At 42.7% G+C, this 14,650-nt stretch overlaps 1 protein-coding gene across 1 annotated transcript in view; it reads left to right on the forward strand.

Moving 5' to 3' along the window:
- LKRSDH (lysine ketoglutarate reductase/saccharopine dehydrogenase) overlaps window positions 1-14,650 on the forward strand; it is a 232,130-nt gene that overhangs the window by 48,519 nt on the left and 168,961 nt on the right. Inside the window, exons 6-7 of the mRNA XM_067140684.2 lie at window positions 9,932-10,157; window positions 13,698-13,825. Of these exons, the coding sequence (XP_066996785.2) occupies window positions 9,932-10,157; window positions 13,698-13,825 (354 nt within the window). The remainder of the gene's footprint in view (window positions 1-9,931; window positions 10,158-13,697; window positions 13,826-14,650) is intronic.

The following is a 14,650-nucleotide window of genomic DNA, read 5'->3' on the forward strand; positions in this document are numbered from 1 at the left end:
CCGGGTCGGGGATTTTAACCTTCATTTTCTAATTCCAATGACCCGCGGGCTGGGTGTTTGTGCTGTCCCCAACATCCCTGCAACTCACACACCACACTATCCTCCACCACAACAAGACGCAGTTACCTGCACATGACAGATGCCGCCCACCCTCATCGGAGGGTCTGCCTTACAAGGGCGGCACTCAGCTAGAAATAGCCACACGAAATTAATTAATCATTATTTATGCATGTTCTAGAACATCAGTATGACCGATGGAATCGTCAAACCGTCTCCATCGCGTCCGCACGCCGTAAGGTGCTTAGATTACGGCCACACTTGCATGTTTTCCCGCAGCGGGACAGGGGGAAATCCCGCGCTAAAAATGCGCAGCACTGTGTGTAGACGCTGGGAAACTGGTAGCGAGAACATTGCATTGGCGTAAAGGAGCACATTACACTGGCGTAGGGGTGTGGCATCACAGTCCACTGTATGACTACAGGTTGCACTAGACGTTTATTTTCACGTTATAATGGAAGCGATTTTTGTTCAGTTTCGAATTAGTTGATTCATAACTAAGGAGTGTCTGCTCAAAAGGTGCTATTTCCAATTCAATTCTTTTTCCGTCCACATACATTGCAGTAGTTGATAGCTATCGAATGTCATGAGGAGTCCAGATCAGAAAGATGTAATTCTTCATCATGGGTACGTTTCCTTGCGTTTTCCCTCAACTGTATTAGGGTAGAAATAGTGCCTTTTGAACAGACATTCTTCAACTGTGAGGTTCTTCAGCCTATCGAAACCGATTCAGTATAATACACTCACTGACAGAGCAGGTTACGTGAACGCTACTGATCCACGAAATATCACTGTAATATTTGTCACATATGAAAGGTAATCATTGATTTACTCAAATAAAGTCTAAAATCCCAGGTAGATTAAGAAATAATGGAAATATTTAATTTTACAGAATACATACTTTACTGCCTTACAGCAATATACAATTTTTTCTGCGTCGCAGGGCTTCCGTGTTTTGTTTGTGTGTAACACAACACTTTCGTGTGTCATGTCTTTGCTCACGGTAATGCTTTGGTGTCGTGTCACTTCAACTGTCAATTGTCTAATAGTGCTGTTCCTTTAATAAAGTAATATATCTATTGGTCCAAGGATCATGCTATTTTCCGGTTGCTTCGGCACGAGATTTAGGTCTTGTAATTTCCTTATTACATGGTGATTTTCGTCGTCAAAAAAAGCGATAACATCCTTAGTGTTGTTCAGCTCCATTTTGCTTTTTGAACTGTCCGCGCTAGACAAATGCACAAAGATAATAAGAATTCACAGACATGGCACTCCCATTCATCGGTGCCAGCCCTGGACCTCAAGAAACAAACAAAAGACGGCGCGAGCAGCGGAATGCAACATGATGGACTCCTGTTTACAGCTCATAAGTACGTATTCATATTTCTTGCTAGTAACGACGGTATTTCTTAATCTACCTGGGATTCGAGACTTTCTTTGAGTAAATCAATGATTATCTTTCACATGTGACAAATATTACAGTGATATTTCGTGGATCAGTAGCGTTCATATAACCGACAGAGCAAATGCAACACCAAGAAGGAGTGGTTCGAAAGGGATGAAAGTTGGGGAAAAAACAGAGACGGCACGGACGAATAATTGATGTTTATTTCAAACCGATATGCAGGTTACACAATGCGCACGGCATCGACTCAGTAGGATGTAGGACCACCGCGAGCGGCGATGCACGCAGAAACACGTCGAGGTACAGAGTCAATAAGAGTGCGGATGGTGTCCTGAGGGATGGTTCTCCATTCTCTGTCAACCACTTGCCACAGTTGGTCGTCCGTACGAGGCTGGGGCAGAGTTTGCAAACGGCGTCCAATGAGATCCCACACGTGTTCGATTGGTGAGAGATCCGGAGAGTACGCTGGCCACGGAAGCATCTGTACACCTCGTAGAGCCTGTTGGGAGATGCGAGCAGTGTGTGGGCGGGCATTATCCTGCTGAAACAGAGCATTGGGCAGCCCCTGAAGGTACGGGAGTGCCACCGGCCGCAGCACATGCTGCACGTAGCGGTGGGCATTTAACGTGCCTTGAATACGCACTAGAGGTGACGTGGAATCATACGCAATAGCGCCCCAAACCATGATGCCGCGTTGTCTAGCGGTAGGGCGCTCCACAGTTACTGCCGGATTTGACCTTTCTCCACGCCGACGCCACACTCGTCTGCGGTGACTATCACTGACAGAACAGAAGCGTGACTCATCGGAGAACACGACGTTCCGCCATTCCCTCATCCAAGTCGCTCTAGCCCGGCACCATGCCAAGCGTGCACGTCTATGCTGTGGAGTCAATGGTAGTCTTCTAAGCGGACGCCGGGAGTGCAGGCCTCCTTCAACCAATCGACGGGAAATTGTTCTGGTCGATATTGTAACAGCCAGGGTGTCTTGCACATGCTGAAGAATGGCGGTTGACGTGGCGTGCGGGGCTGCCACCGCTTGGCGGCGGATGCGCCGATCCTCGCGTGCTGACGTCACTCGCGCTGCGCCTGGACCCCTCGCACGTGCCACATGTCCCTGCGCCAACCGTCTTCGCCACAGGCGCTGCACCGTGGACACATCCCTATGGGTATCGGCTGCGATTTGACGAAGCGACCAACCTGCCCTTCTCAGCCCGATCACCATACCCCTCGTAAAGTCGTCTGTCTGCTGGAAATGCCTCCGTTGACGGCGGCCTGGCATTCTTAGCTATACACGTGTCCTGTGGCACACAACAACACGTTCTACAATGACTGTCGGCTGAGAAATCACGGTACGAAGTGGGCCATTCGCCAACGCCGTGTCCCATTTATCGTTCGCTACGTGCGCAGCACAGCGGCGCATTTCACATCATGAGCATACCTCAGTGACGTCAGTCTACCCTGCAATTGGCATAAAGTTCTGACCACTCCTTCTTGGTGTTGCATTTGCTCTGTCAGTCAGTGTATAAATTTCGAAAATACTTGATAAAGAAAAACACTTATTAACAGATTATACCTGAAGAAGTAGCTATGAATTAAAACAGAACGACCTTTCGTTCTTTAATAAACATCATCAGATTCTATCAATGCACATTTTAAATTTTTAAATGTATTTTGAATTGGTGAATATTATTAAGAACTGTAAAAAAATGTTTAAAATCTGATTATACCCTTTTAATATTTGAAACTTAGAACTTATCTTAATGAGGTGCTCCAGCACTGCTCCCTCTCTCTTTACTAGTCCTGCAAAGAGTGCAGGGTGGCGAAATGTTCTGTTATTGGCGTGAGGCCAGCTGACTGGTTTGTCGATAATTTTCCGTTACGTCATGCTCCGATGACGTCATATGTTTATATGGAAATGTACTTGTATTATTATCAACATTACCCTATTCTTTTTCTACCGCTTTTCCCCACACCTGTGGATTTGGCCCTGTTTTATGGTCAGATGCCCTTCCTGACGCCAACCCTAATGGAGGGATGTTATCACTATAGCGTATTTCTGTGGTGGTTGGTAGTGTAGTGTGTTGTCTGAATATGAAGAGGAAAGTGTTTGGACAAACACAAATACCCAGTCCCCAGACCAGAAAAATTAATCAAAGGCGATGAAAATCCCCGACCAGCCCGGGAATCGAATCCCGAAGACCTCTGAACTGAAGGCCTCAACGCCGAACATTCAGCCATGGAGTCGGATATTATTATTATTATTATTATTATTGCTATTATTATTATTATTATTATTATTATTATTATTATTATTATTATTATTATATCAAGAACGAAACGTCACTCTGTTTTTAATTAATAGTATGCTTCTCGAATATAATTTAGGTACTTTCTAAATTGATGTCGTACCGAATAAGATTCTACAGTCTGAAGAACCTAACAGTTATACGTAGTACAGTCATTAAGTTCTGAGACTTGACGCCTGGAGGACAGGCACCCACACGATCCTGTGTGTTGCACACGATACCGCATTACACGGCGTACAGTTACACAGAACCACATCCACCCTCAAAATAGTCACCGTTGGCCTCTTATGCACCTATACAAAAAGTAATTCATGTGCATTATATATAATTTCCCTTTTGCCAAGTTTTTCCTTACGTATTGAGTATAACAACCACACGACACCTCGTAATCTACAGGCCTTCGGGCTGAGCAGCGGTCGCTTTGTAGGCCAAGGCCCTTCAAGGGCTGTAGTGCCATGGGGTTTGGTTTGGTTTATTGAGTATAATATCTGGTTTAAAATGCGTGGAAATTTTATATGCGACTGCGGATTGATAGGGAAGTTAACAAATTTAAAAGGTAAGTAATATATTTTCTTGTATAAGATCAAACTGATAGTATTATTATTACAGATAACAATTTCATTTATTGTAGTGGTAGAACAATAGACTGGAAAACAACGCTTGAAAGGGAAACCTTCGATGAGCGTATGCGTTGTTATTGCCAGCGTACTGGTGGTGGCTGTTCTAGCGAGCCAAGCCTGAACATATCTACGGAACGTGTAGTGATGGATAACTCGTGTTCCAGCGCGATCGAGCCGACCCGATACGCGCTGAGGTTCGAGCCTGTTCGAAGCAAGCTCGAGCAATCACGTGACCGAAGGCGGAGTCTGACACGGACTACGGTGCGAACTAGAGCTGGGGACGGAGCGGAGCAGTTGTTGTGACGTCATCACCCGGTAGTACCGAGTGAACTACCGAGTAAATGTCCTGACGCGGGACGTTTAAACACGTTATAGGTATGCACTGCGAAGGTATTGCATCCCTCTATTAATACCCTTCTCTCACAACGTAACAACTGTAAATAACTGCATATATATTCACTATAATTGTTATATACGTAACTGCTAGGGAGTAGGAGGTAGTATGTGGAATAAATGTTAGTTACTCGTATAGTTAACTCATTCGAATAGTGAAACAAAGTATGGCGCATACCTACCGAAAGGGTTTGTATACACGGGGATTGGAAGTTAACAGAAATGTAATGTATTAACCATTATTTCGTAAGTTCATGTGATACGGTACACTGTTAATGAGAAGAATAACCTGAATATAAAGAATATTATCAGAATATAATGAAAACACTGACATAATTTCATCTACAGGATGACAAAAGTAATTACGTAAATGAACGTTGACTGGAATGTCCTTCTTTGCAAATGTGATTACAAAACATATCTGACAACATACTACTACACGTCCCAATGCCAAACAGCTATCAGTAGAATGCTTCTATAAATACAGTTATTATATTATATTATATTATATTATATTATATTATATTATATTATATTATATTATATTATATTATATTATATTATATTATATTATATTATATTATATTATATTATATTATATTATATTTGATGTGCCACCACCCGTCGCGTATGTGCGGCGACAAAATTTGCATTTTGCGTGTTTCCTATTGTCAGTGATGTCAAAAAACTGCCAGGCATCCGACGGTTTTCGTGGCCATTGTGGAACAACTTTCTGTAAACATTTCTTTAAATTCCTTTAAATGTTCTAAAAATATAACTACTATCTACGTATATGTTTAAATATCACACTAACACCACAAATATAATCTAACAGACTTTACATTATCTACAAAACATAACAAGCGTAGGAAATATATACGTACATTCGAAACAACACAGATTGAATACAGGTACTTTCGTACGTGTGTTGTGCGCTACACTGTACTCAGGTCCTCCGCGAGTACTCGCAGTTGTAAGCGGAGGGGATCGGTGGTGCGCTCCACCGCTACAACCGGATTACTCATCGGTATTACTCGCTCCGTCCCCACCTCTAGTGCGAACGTGCACATAAGCAAAGAGCATATGAAGTGAAGTCAAGATGGTCACGTACGGACCTCACACCCATCTGGCTAACGCTGGGCTTCTGGCAAACACCAGGCTCCTTGTGATTAACATCACTCTCGGAGTACCTCCTACTCCTCCTCTTCGTCGTCGTGACCTAAGTCACCACGTTCAGCCGGCAGTTATCACTGCTATTCTTCTCCCTCTAATTGGTGATCTACATCACCTTGCGGCAGTCGAACGACTTACCCATCAATACCGACTGAGAGCACGCCATCCGCGACGGAGGGTAGGAGGTAACACGCACGCTGACACACGCCGAGAGTAAGTAGACATTTTAGTTAACCTTTTACTGGTATTTTGTTACACTGTTGTTTTTATCTGTATTTTTTCCAAATAGATAGGTTGCGGAGCGCACAAAAGGAGAAGTATTCGTTTCGATGACTGTGCGGGCAATGGCCTCATATACTAGGTGCGTGTGAGATGTATCTTTACTACTACTACTGCTAAATTGTTTTCATTTGGTTTAATTCAAAGGAAGTGACAGTAACTTCACGTTCAACAACAATATTAAGTTTAGTTCTTCCACTATGCGACTAGAAATGAAACTAAACTGGCTGCTGGCGTCAAGAGGTTGGCGTTTCACTTTACTGAAGCCTGTTGGTCCCATTACTCGAACACGGGCTGTCTGCAAGTGTTATTTCTAAAGACTTTTGATTCTCCATACCGTAACCCAAGTTTCAGAGATATCAAACACAAGACACATACGTAAGGCGACAACAATGCACATAAACTATAAATTAAACTTAAGATTAAGCCCAGAAATTCATAGTATCATAAGGCTAAATTAAAGCAACCAGAACGGACTTAAAATGCGTTTCCAGCTCTACTCCGTCTGATTTCTCCTCAGAGGAGATATCCTAATCGAGCACGCCTCTGCTACCATTTGTGCCACAGCTTCCTGACCCCTGAATTACCCCTAGACATATTAGTAATCCATACAACATCGACATTAACACGTTCGTAGGGAATAATTCGAGGCGCGGGATCTTCGATTAGGAAAGGCTGAAATACCGCCCCAAGCTGGAAACAACCCCTTGTAATTGGTGAACAAGGGGCAAGACTACGACTACTAGCAATAAAAGAAAAATAACTTAGAACTAGGGTTTATTAATAAAATTCAAATGAAACATTAAGACATAAAACAGAACTCATAAGTGAAGTCTAAAGAAGGGTAAAGATAGTAAACATGGACGTACCTTGCATTAATAAACATCTCTGAAGCATGGCGTGAGCTCACGACTAACTCCCATTTGAATACATTTGAAAATGCTCAGCGCCTGTCAAGCACACCTTCATTATATCATTTGCAGTGTAATTACCGTATTCACATCTTAATAAGGTCGCCCGTTTACGATAAAATGCCATTGATTCACGACACTGCTTTACTACACCATCTACAATCAACAATATGAATAGCTCTCACAACAATCCGCCCATCACGGAGAACAAAGGACAGATAAGAAGAATGGAGATATCGGCGCGAGGCTAAAACCAGCCTCCAGAATGATAAACCCAAAGAATACTACAGGCACGCCCAATGCATAAATACGCAGCCAACATGGCGGCTACTTGAGCGAGTATCAGCCACGGATAAAAATAAATTAACAGGTCTGTCCAGAGAACAAAAAGGGCACACATACAAACAAACAAACAATAAAGGCAGGTCGACCAACATACCACCTTGTTAACTCTTCCACTCACCAACACATACGCATCCAGCATTCGCACGCACACATGAGGGTATCGGGGAATAAAAGGCGAACGGCCGTTCAAATAACACAGTCAAATGCAAATTTTAAATTGTCCCACACGGTCATCACCAACAGGCAGTGGCGGCTCGTTTGGGAGGCGCTAAGGCGCGCGCCCCCCACGGGGTTCCATTAAATTCGGGAATTTTAATCTTAAATGTTAACAAGGGAAATATTTTATATTTTACTATAAGATTCTAATCAAGGGCGCGAGTTGTACTGTACTACGGCCCGATACGCTGCTGGCCCTGCGCAGGAGGGCGCTTTCTCATAGCGGACCAAATACTCCGAGTCTCGCTTGACTGGCCTTGAGGGAGCCAATCAGAGCCAGAGTGGAGATGTGCTGTTCTAGCGGAGATTCCGGCGCGTTTCTGCCGCGGCCTGTCGTTGTAACCAACCTACCCGAAACATTGGTGATTTTATTTCTATTTAACAGGGGTCAGTTTGTGCCATTTCTCTCCTAAAAATAGGAACTACTTTACTCAGGCACTTACGTGAGTTAAATGTGTCGGTATATGTTTAAAATAGCCTTGTAATTTTTAGGACTATTAACTAACGAAACGAGTAAGGAGCGTAACTAGTCTCCTCGCACTTGACTCATGTTGGCCATACTCACTGGAGAGCGCGATGTTTAGCTTTGTGTTGATGAATGATCTCGTGAAGTGACTGTGAAAAGGAAGGTTGTGATATATATGTAGGCGTAGTGTTTGCACTTCGTACGGTATGATTACCGTCGAACATATTAAAGAACTAACGTTTTCTTCTCTTTCTATCGAGTAGAAAGTCGAACTGAAGGAGTGTGGTAGACTTCTTGTTGAAAAAATCGGAGACCAAGAAAAATGACACTGAAAATAGGGCTTTCCACAGACAAATTAATTCTCGTGACTATATAACAAACCGACCTCGATAGCTGCAGTCGCTTAAGTGCGGCCAGTATCCAGTATTCGGGAGATAGTAGGTTCGAACCCCACTGTCGGCAGCCCTGAAAATGGTCTTCCGTGGTTTCCCATTTTCACACCAGGCAGGTAATTAACAGGCAGATAATAATAATGATAATAATAATAATAATAATAATCAAAACAATTGCATATGCATTGCGCCGTATAGTGTTCGAAGTGTGTATCTTGATATAACATGGTTTGAAGAACTTGAGATATTTGTGGAATTATGAAAGTAAGGCGCGCCCCCCACTGCTGATTTCCACGAGCCGCCACTGCCAACAGGTCTCACATATTTCTAGTATCAGCGTGCATCGTGCAATTATATTATTAGGTCGGGGTGAACCATCGTTTTATTCACATCCATCAACATGGCGCGTCTCGTGCGACCTGGATGTAGTTCCTTGGTCGAGACGAGAGGCATATATATATTTAGGGATTACGAAGTATGGAAGCATGCAGTGCACGAAAAGTAGCCACACAGAGACCCTTTGGCCGTCATCACAAGATCACAGCCACACCCACACGAAACATATCATACGACGGAGCGGAAAAGATGCATGCCAATCAACCGTCACAGTTGGGAATGAATCATCACCAAAAACAAATATTAGAAAAAGTACCTACATACCTGCAGTTATCAATAGTTAAAATAAGAAAAGATAAGCGTAAATAATCCAATCTTGAAGACGTTAAATGAATACGTATGACACAAAAACGCCACCTCAACCATCGTGGCTTGCATTGTAGTTATCTGCCACATACGCACAGAGAAGATGAGCTTCAAAGAGAAAAAGATCACCGCTCTCGTAAAACGAACGACCTCGCAGTTTAAATACAGAAGGTGCTGCTCTCTACTGGACATTACTAGACATGCATAAGTAAATATGGGAAAATGAGGATGATAGAAGCCATTAGCATAAAAGTGTCAAATAAATGAACATGCTACAAGCATGGTTCAGAGTACGTTTGAGGTTATTAAGTTGTTTGGTTACGTCGTCATGGTTTGGTTAAACTGTTATTGGCAGATATGAGCTACTTCGAGTTATAACAATAAAATAATGTAATTAAGCTGCCGTTAAACACTAACACAATGATTCTAATATCGGCAAGTAAAGTCGTAAAATACTCGTAAGTTACATACGTATACGTAAATACTGCGTTTCTTTTCACACGTCCGATGTAGCTTAAAGGCTTTTTAGTCTGCCAAACACACAATTTCAATGTGGTAATATATAACACTAACACATACCTATAAAAATACACAGTGTTTAAAAGAAGAATGACGTGTCACAATGTCACACTAACAACAGTTAATGTATTTCTGTATTACTTCCAGCATATAGGTCCTGCTCACAACTACCGCAGCTCCTCGATGGCGCGGCAAGCAATCCGGGATGCTGGCTATGAGATAGCACTTGGCATGATGCCGCAGTCCATCGGTCCTCTCACATTCGTTTTCACTGGAAGTGGAAATGTTTCACAAGGTGGTCAAGAAGTTTTCCAGGAACTCCCTCACGAATACGTACCACCAGAAATGTTGCAGAAGGTCGCTGAACACGGAGGTAAGAACACAGAATATTCTCTTTGTCATTATTATTAAAGTATGGGTTCCAGATACCGTATAAAACGCACTCAATATATTCCAAAAGATTATTATCTTATCTCTGTAAACAGGCCATATGTCCAATTAAATGTCCAGGCACTGTATCATTAGTACTTAAAGTTCACTTTAAAGTTACCGTAGTTGTGCTCTGGGTCTTCGTAGCAAGTTACCATTCGAAGGTTAATTAGACATCTTTCAGTCATTCTTCAAATTATTTCTCCAACAGGTGGCCTAGAGAATAAGTTATTGAATACTTATAATTCCATTGATGAATAGCGAAGAAATTATCTTCCGGTCTTCTGACTTTCGGGACGAGCAGAGCCCTTGAGAATGGCGGACGTAGTTCCAGTGAAACGTAAGGAGGTATCAGCCCAATTCTACACCGCCTACAAGCCCGGAAAATAATCGCTTATTTATTAGTCGTGACGCCATTCGTGAAAGCCTAAGCTGTTATAATTCCATGCTTTTCACGACCTCACCCATCCTCTTAATACTCAACTACAGAGTGTGATACCGAAGGCAAGAGATCTTCGGTAATCGAGCGACTTGGTAATTAATTAATGGCGTATGGCCTCCGGAGAGGCCTGGTGCAGATATATTTTGATTTGACTCCCGTAGGCGACCTGCGCGTCGTGATGAGAATGAAATGATGATGAAGACGGCATATATACCCAGTCCCCGTGTCAGGGGAATTAACCAATTATGGTTAAAATTCCCGACCCTGCCGGGAATTGAAACTGGGACCCCTGTCGCCAAAGGCCAGCACGCTAACCGTTTAACCATGGGAGTGACTTGGTGACGCGGTGTGTGGTTCGTATAGCATTCGGGAGATGCTGAGTTCGAAATCTATCACCGGTAGTCATGAATGCGGCTTTCTGTGGCTTGGCATGCCGGAGTTGTATTTTAAGGCACGACCACTACCTTCCCACTCCTAGGCTTTTTCAGTCCAGCGTCGCTAAAATCCTGTTTTCTTGTTACACTAAACAGCTACTAAAATTTAATCTATAAAGTATCTGCTTATATTAAGAGATACTACGTCAGGCTCCGTGGATAACTAGTTAGCATGCTGGCCTTAACTTCAAGCGGTCCCAGGTTTGATTCTCGACCTTTCATTGATTAATTCCTCTGGCTCGAGAACTGGGTGTTTGTGGCATCTTCATCATTAGATTTCATCCTAGATGGCGCTCCATCATTGCAAACGTGCAGGACGTCGAAGGGCGCCAACTCGAAAGTCCTGCTCGAGGGCCCTCCGAAGGCCAAACACCATGAGTATACCTAGTATGTTACACGGAAATAACGTATAACCGTTAAATATATCGGTATTCTGTTTTCATATTCGTAAATGATACCCTGGGGCTTGTAAAATAATGTGCTACTTATTCTCATGGGGTGATTAATAACCGAGATGTTGATACTAACTCAATATTTTTAAATAGAACGGCACGAATACATACATCTGGCCTAAAATTGAACTGCGTATAAGTTCAAATGCATAAGTATTTTTAAAATCGGAGAGTTACCTTTTGAGATATTAATAAAAACCGCATTTGGGCTTTTGCGTACCGCATCAGACAGCGAGCGGTCGGCCAAGGACGTACTAGCACGCAAGCTGTTTCCTGGCATTGATTCCAACCAGAGAACGGGTACCAGCCATGTGCTGTAAACTATCGTACACATAATGTGATGTACCGTAACATACCCTGGGTGTGCAACCACTGACAAATACAACGGGGATGGGAGATTAACTTTTTTTTTGCTTTGTTTTGTTTTGAAATCCATGTGTAATAGGTTGCGTTCAGTTTGGCGTCTTTCCCCACAGATGGGATAGGGAAGTATTTGAAAAGGACGTCGGCCGTACCAATCCGGCATTTACGGTGTTAAGCATGGGAAACCATGAAAATCACTTTCATGAGTTCGCCTGTGATACACACTTTGCAAATCCATCACATGTTTACAATATGCTTCCATGCCTGGTATCCGTTCTGTGTCTGGAATCACACCCAGGAAACTGCTTGCGTGTCAATATGTCCTTGCCCGACTGCACGCTGTCTGATGCGACATGGAGAACCGCGCATGCTATTCTTATTGATATCTCAAGAAGTAACTATCCGATTTTGAAAATACTTACATGTATGAACTTGTATTCCATTGAAATTTTAGGCCAGGTCTACGAATGTGTGCCGTTCCATTAAAAATATGGAGTTAGTATCAATATCTCGGTTATTAATCACCCCATGAGAATACATAGCACATTATTTTACAAGCCCCTGGGTATCATTTACGAATACGAAAACAGAAAACCGATATCTTTAATGGTTCAGACGTTATATCCGGGTAACATATTTGGTGAATCACCCGGTATATTAGATACTACGAACGTACTAAAGGGATAACGATAAGTTTACAGAAGATTGAGCGAAGAAGACGACATTTACTTTTAAACACGAGGCACAGGATTACATTTTCATTAACCTAAAAGCCTAAAGGAATGGTTATTGAGAGTTACGAGAAACTTTCTTTTACGCATAACGTAAGTCTGTGGTAACATTGTACTCTAAAGTAACCGTAAGTGCGATAAGAGGCCGGCTTCATATTTATTGACTTTGTTCCCTGAATGGTTTTCCTCCTGTTTCCCGTTAACATTTGGCCTACTTGAATCAATCAATCAATCAATCAATCAATGATCTGCATTTAGGCTGTCGCCCAGGTGGCACATTCCCTATCGTTTATTTAACTGGCCATTTGTTAAATGTTTCCAAAGAAGTGGGAATTTTATGAAACATTTCCTTCGATAAATTATTCCAATCCCTAATTCTTCGTGCTATAAATGGATATTTGCCCCAGTTTGTCCTCTTGAATTCCAATTCGTTTACTAAGGCCATTCCAAGTCATCTTTCCACTCACAGCTCGCAACATACCGCTTAGTCAAGCAGCTCGTCTCCTTACTCTGAAGTCTTCCCAGCCCAAAGCTTGCAATATTTTCGTAACACTACTCCTTTGTCAGAAATCACACAGAACATTTCGTTCTGCTTTCCAGTTGATTTTTTCTCGTTCTCGCAGCAAGTAATCCTGGTGCGGGTTCAATGCACTGAAACCATATTCTAATTGGGGTCTTACCAGAGACTTATTCCCTCTGTCCTTTACATCCTTACTACAACCCCTAGGCATACTCATAATCATGTGAAGATCTTTTACTTACAACACCGTTTTAATGTGATGACCCCTGTGATGATCATTCCTTATATCAATACCTAGGTACTTACAGTGATCCCTATGAGGTACTTACACCCCCATTAACACAGTACTGGTAATTAAAAATGAGAGGATTTTTCCTCTTGGTGAAACTTACAACCCGACTTTTCATCCCGTATACCATCATTCAAAATGTATAATGAATGCTGCTTTCCTGTAAGTTACTTCAAAGGTCTCAGTTAATAGGAAACCGAAGGTTCTGATATAAATAGATAAGTTGTAGTTCACATTATATTTCTTATTTCAGCTACTACGAAAATATATGGATGCGAGGTGCGGCGGCGTCATCACTTGGAAAGGAAAGAAGACGGAGGATTTGATTCTGAAGAATACAACCAATATCCATCAAGATACATCTCCACATTTAGTAAAAAGGTGAGATAACCATGGAACGTTAAGCCACTCCAACGCCATGGTCTAGGCATTAGTATAGTAACTTTCCATCCGATTGATATGGGTTCGATTCTAAGCTTTGGTGGGAAGTCTAGTTTGGGGGGTACAATCAACCTCAGAGGCAACTGAGAAGGAAGAATAGATTGAAATCTCACACTGGACCACCCTAGAAGTGGTTTGCGATTTTTTCCATTTTGACTCCAATCCCTCCTCTATCACGCATAAAACTCGTCGGGAGTATTGGCCTGACAAGACGACTGCTGCCAGTCTGTAGGTATTGGAGTTCCATTTGGTCATCTTCAGTCGTATTGCTTGATGGACAGTACCTCAGTTCAGCTCTCACCTGAGTGAAACTTCTCTTAGCCCACAGACCAGGATTAAAATCCTTGGACGAGTCGAGAATCGAACCTGGGGACTCTGGGCAATAAGCAGACACGCTACCCCTACACCTGTCTGTTAGGTCATCAACCCAGAGGCTGGTTGGATCCTCAAACAGCACCACCAATGGTTATGCGGTTATAAGGAAACCGCAAAACCCAATGAGAGCACCAAAATGAGGCGTACTAGGCAAGATGAGGAGTGAGGTAGTTTGCCATTGTTTTCCCCACTGGGCCAGAAAGTGCTACTGCAGTATGACTAACCCTATGAGCAACACCTTGCATAACACTCAAATGCACTAGTTGTGCCCCGGATGTCATTACTTAGCACCACCCATACCCCAGCAGCTTTCATATAGACACAGCCATGGATGAGACTGGGACTTCGGTGGAAGCTACATTTTACTCTGGCCTGTGCCAACCCCTACAC

This window comes from Anabrus simplex, chromosome 2, assembly GCF_040414725.1.
Source record: "Anabrus simplex isolate iqAnaSimp1 chromosome 2, ASM4041472v1, whole genome shotgun sequence".
Lineage (NCBI taxonomy): Eukaryota > Metazoa > Arthropoda > Insecta > Orthoptera > Tettigoniidae > Anabrus > Anabrus simplex.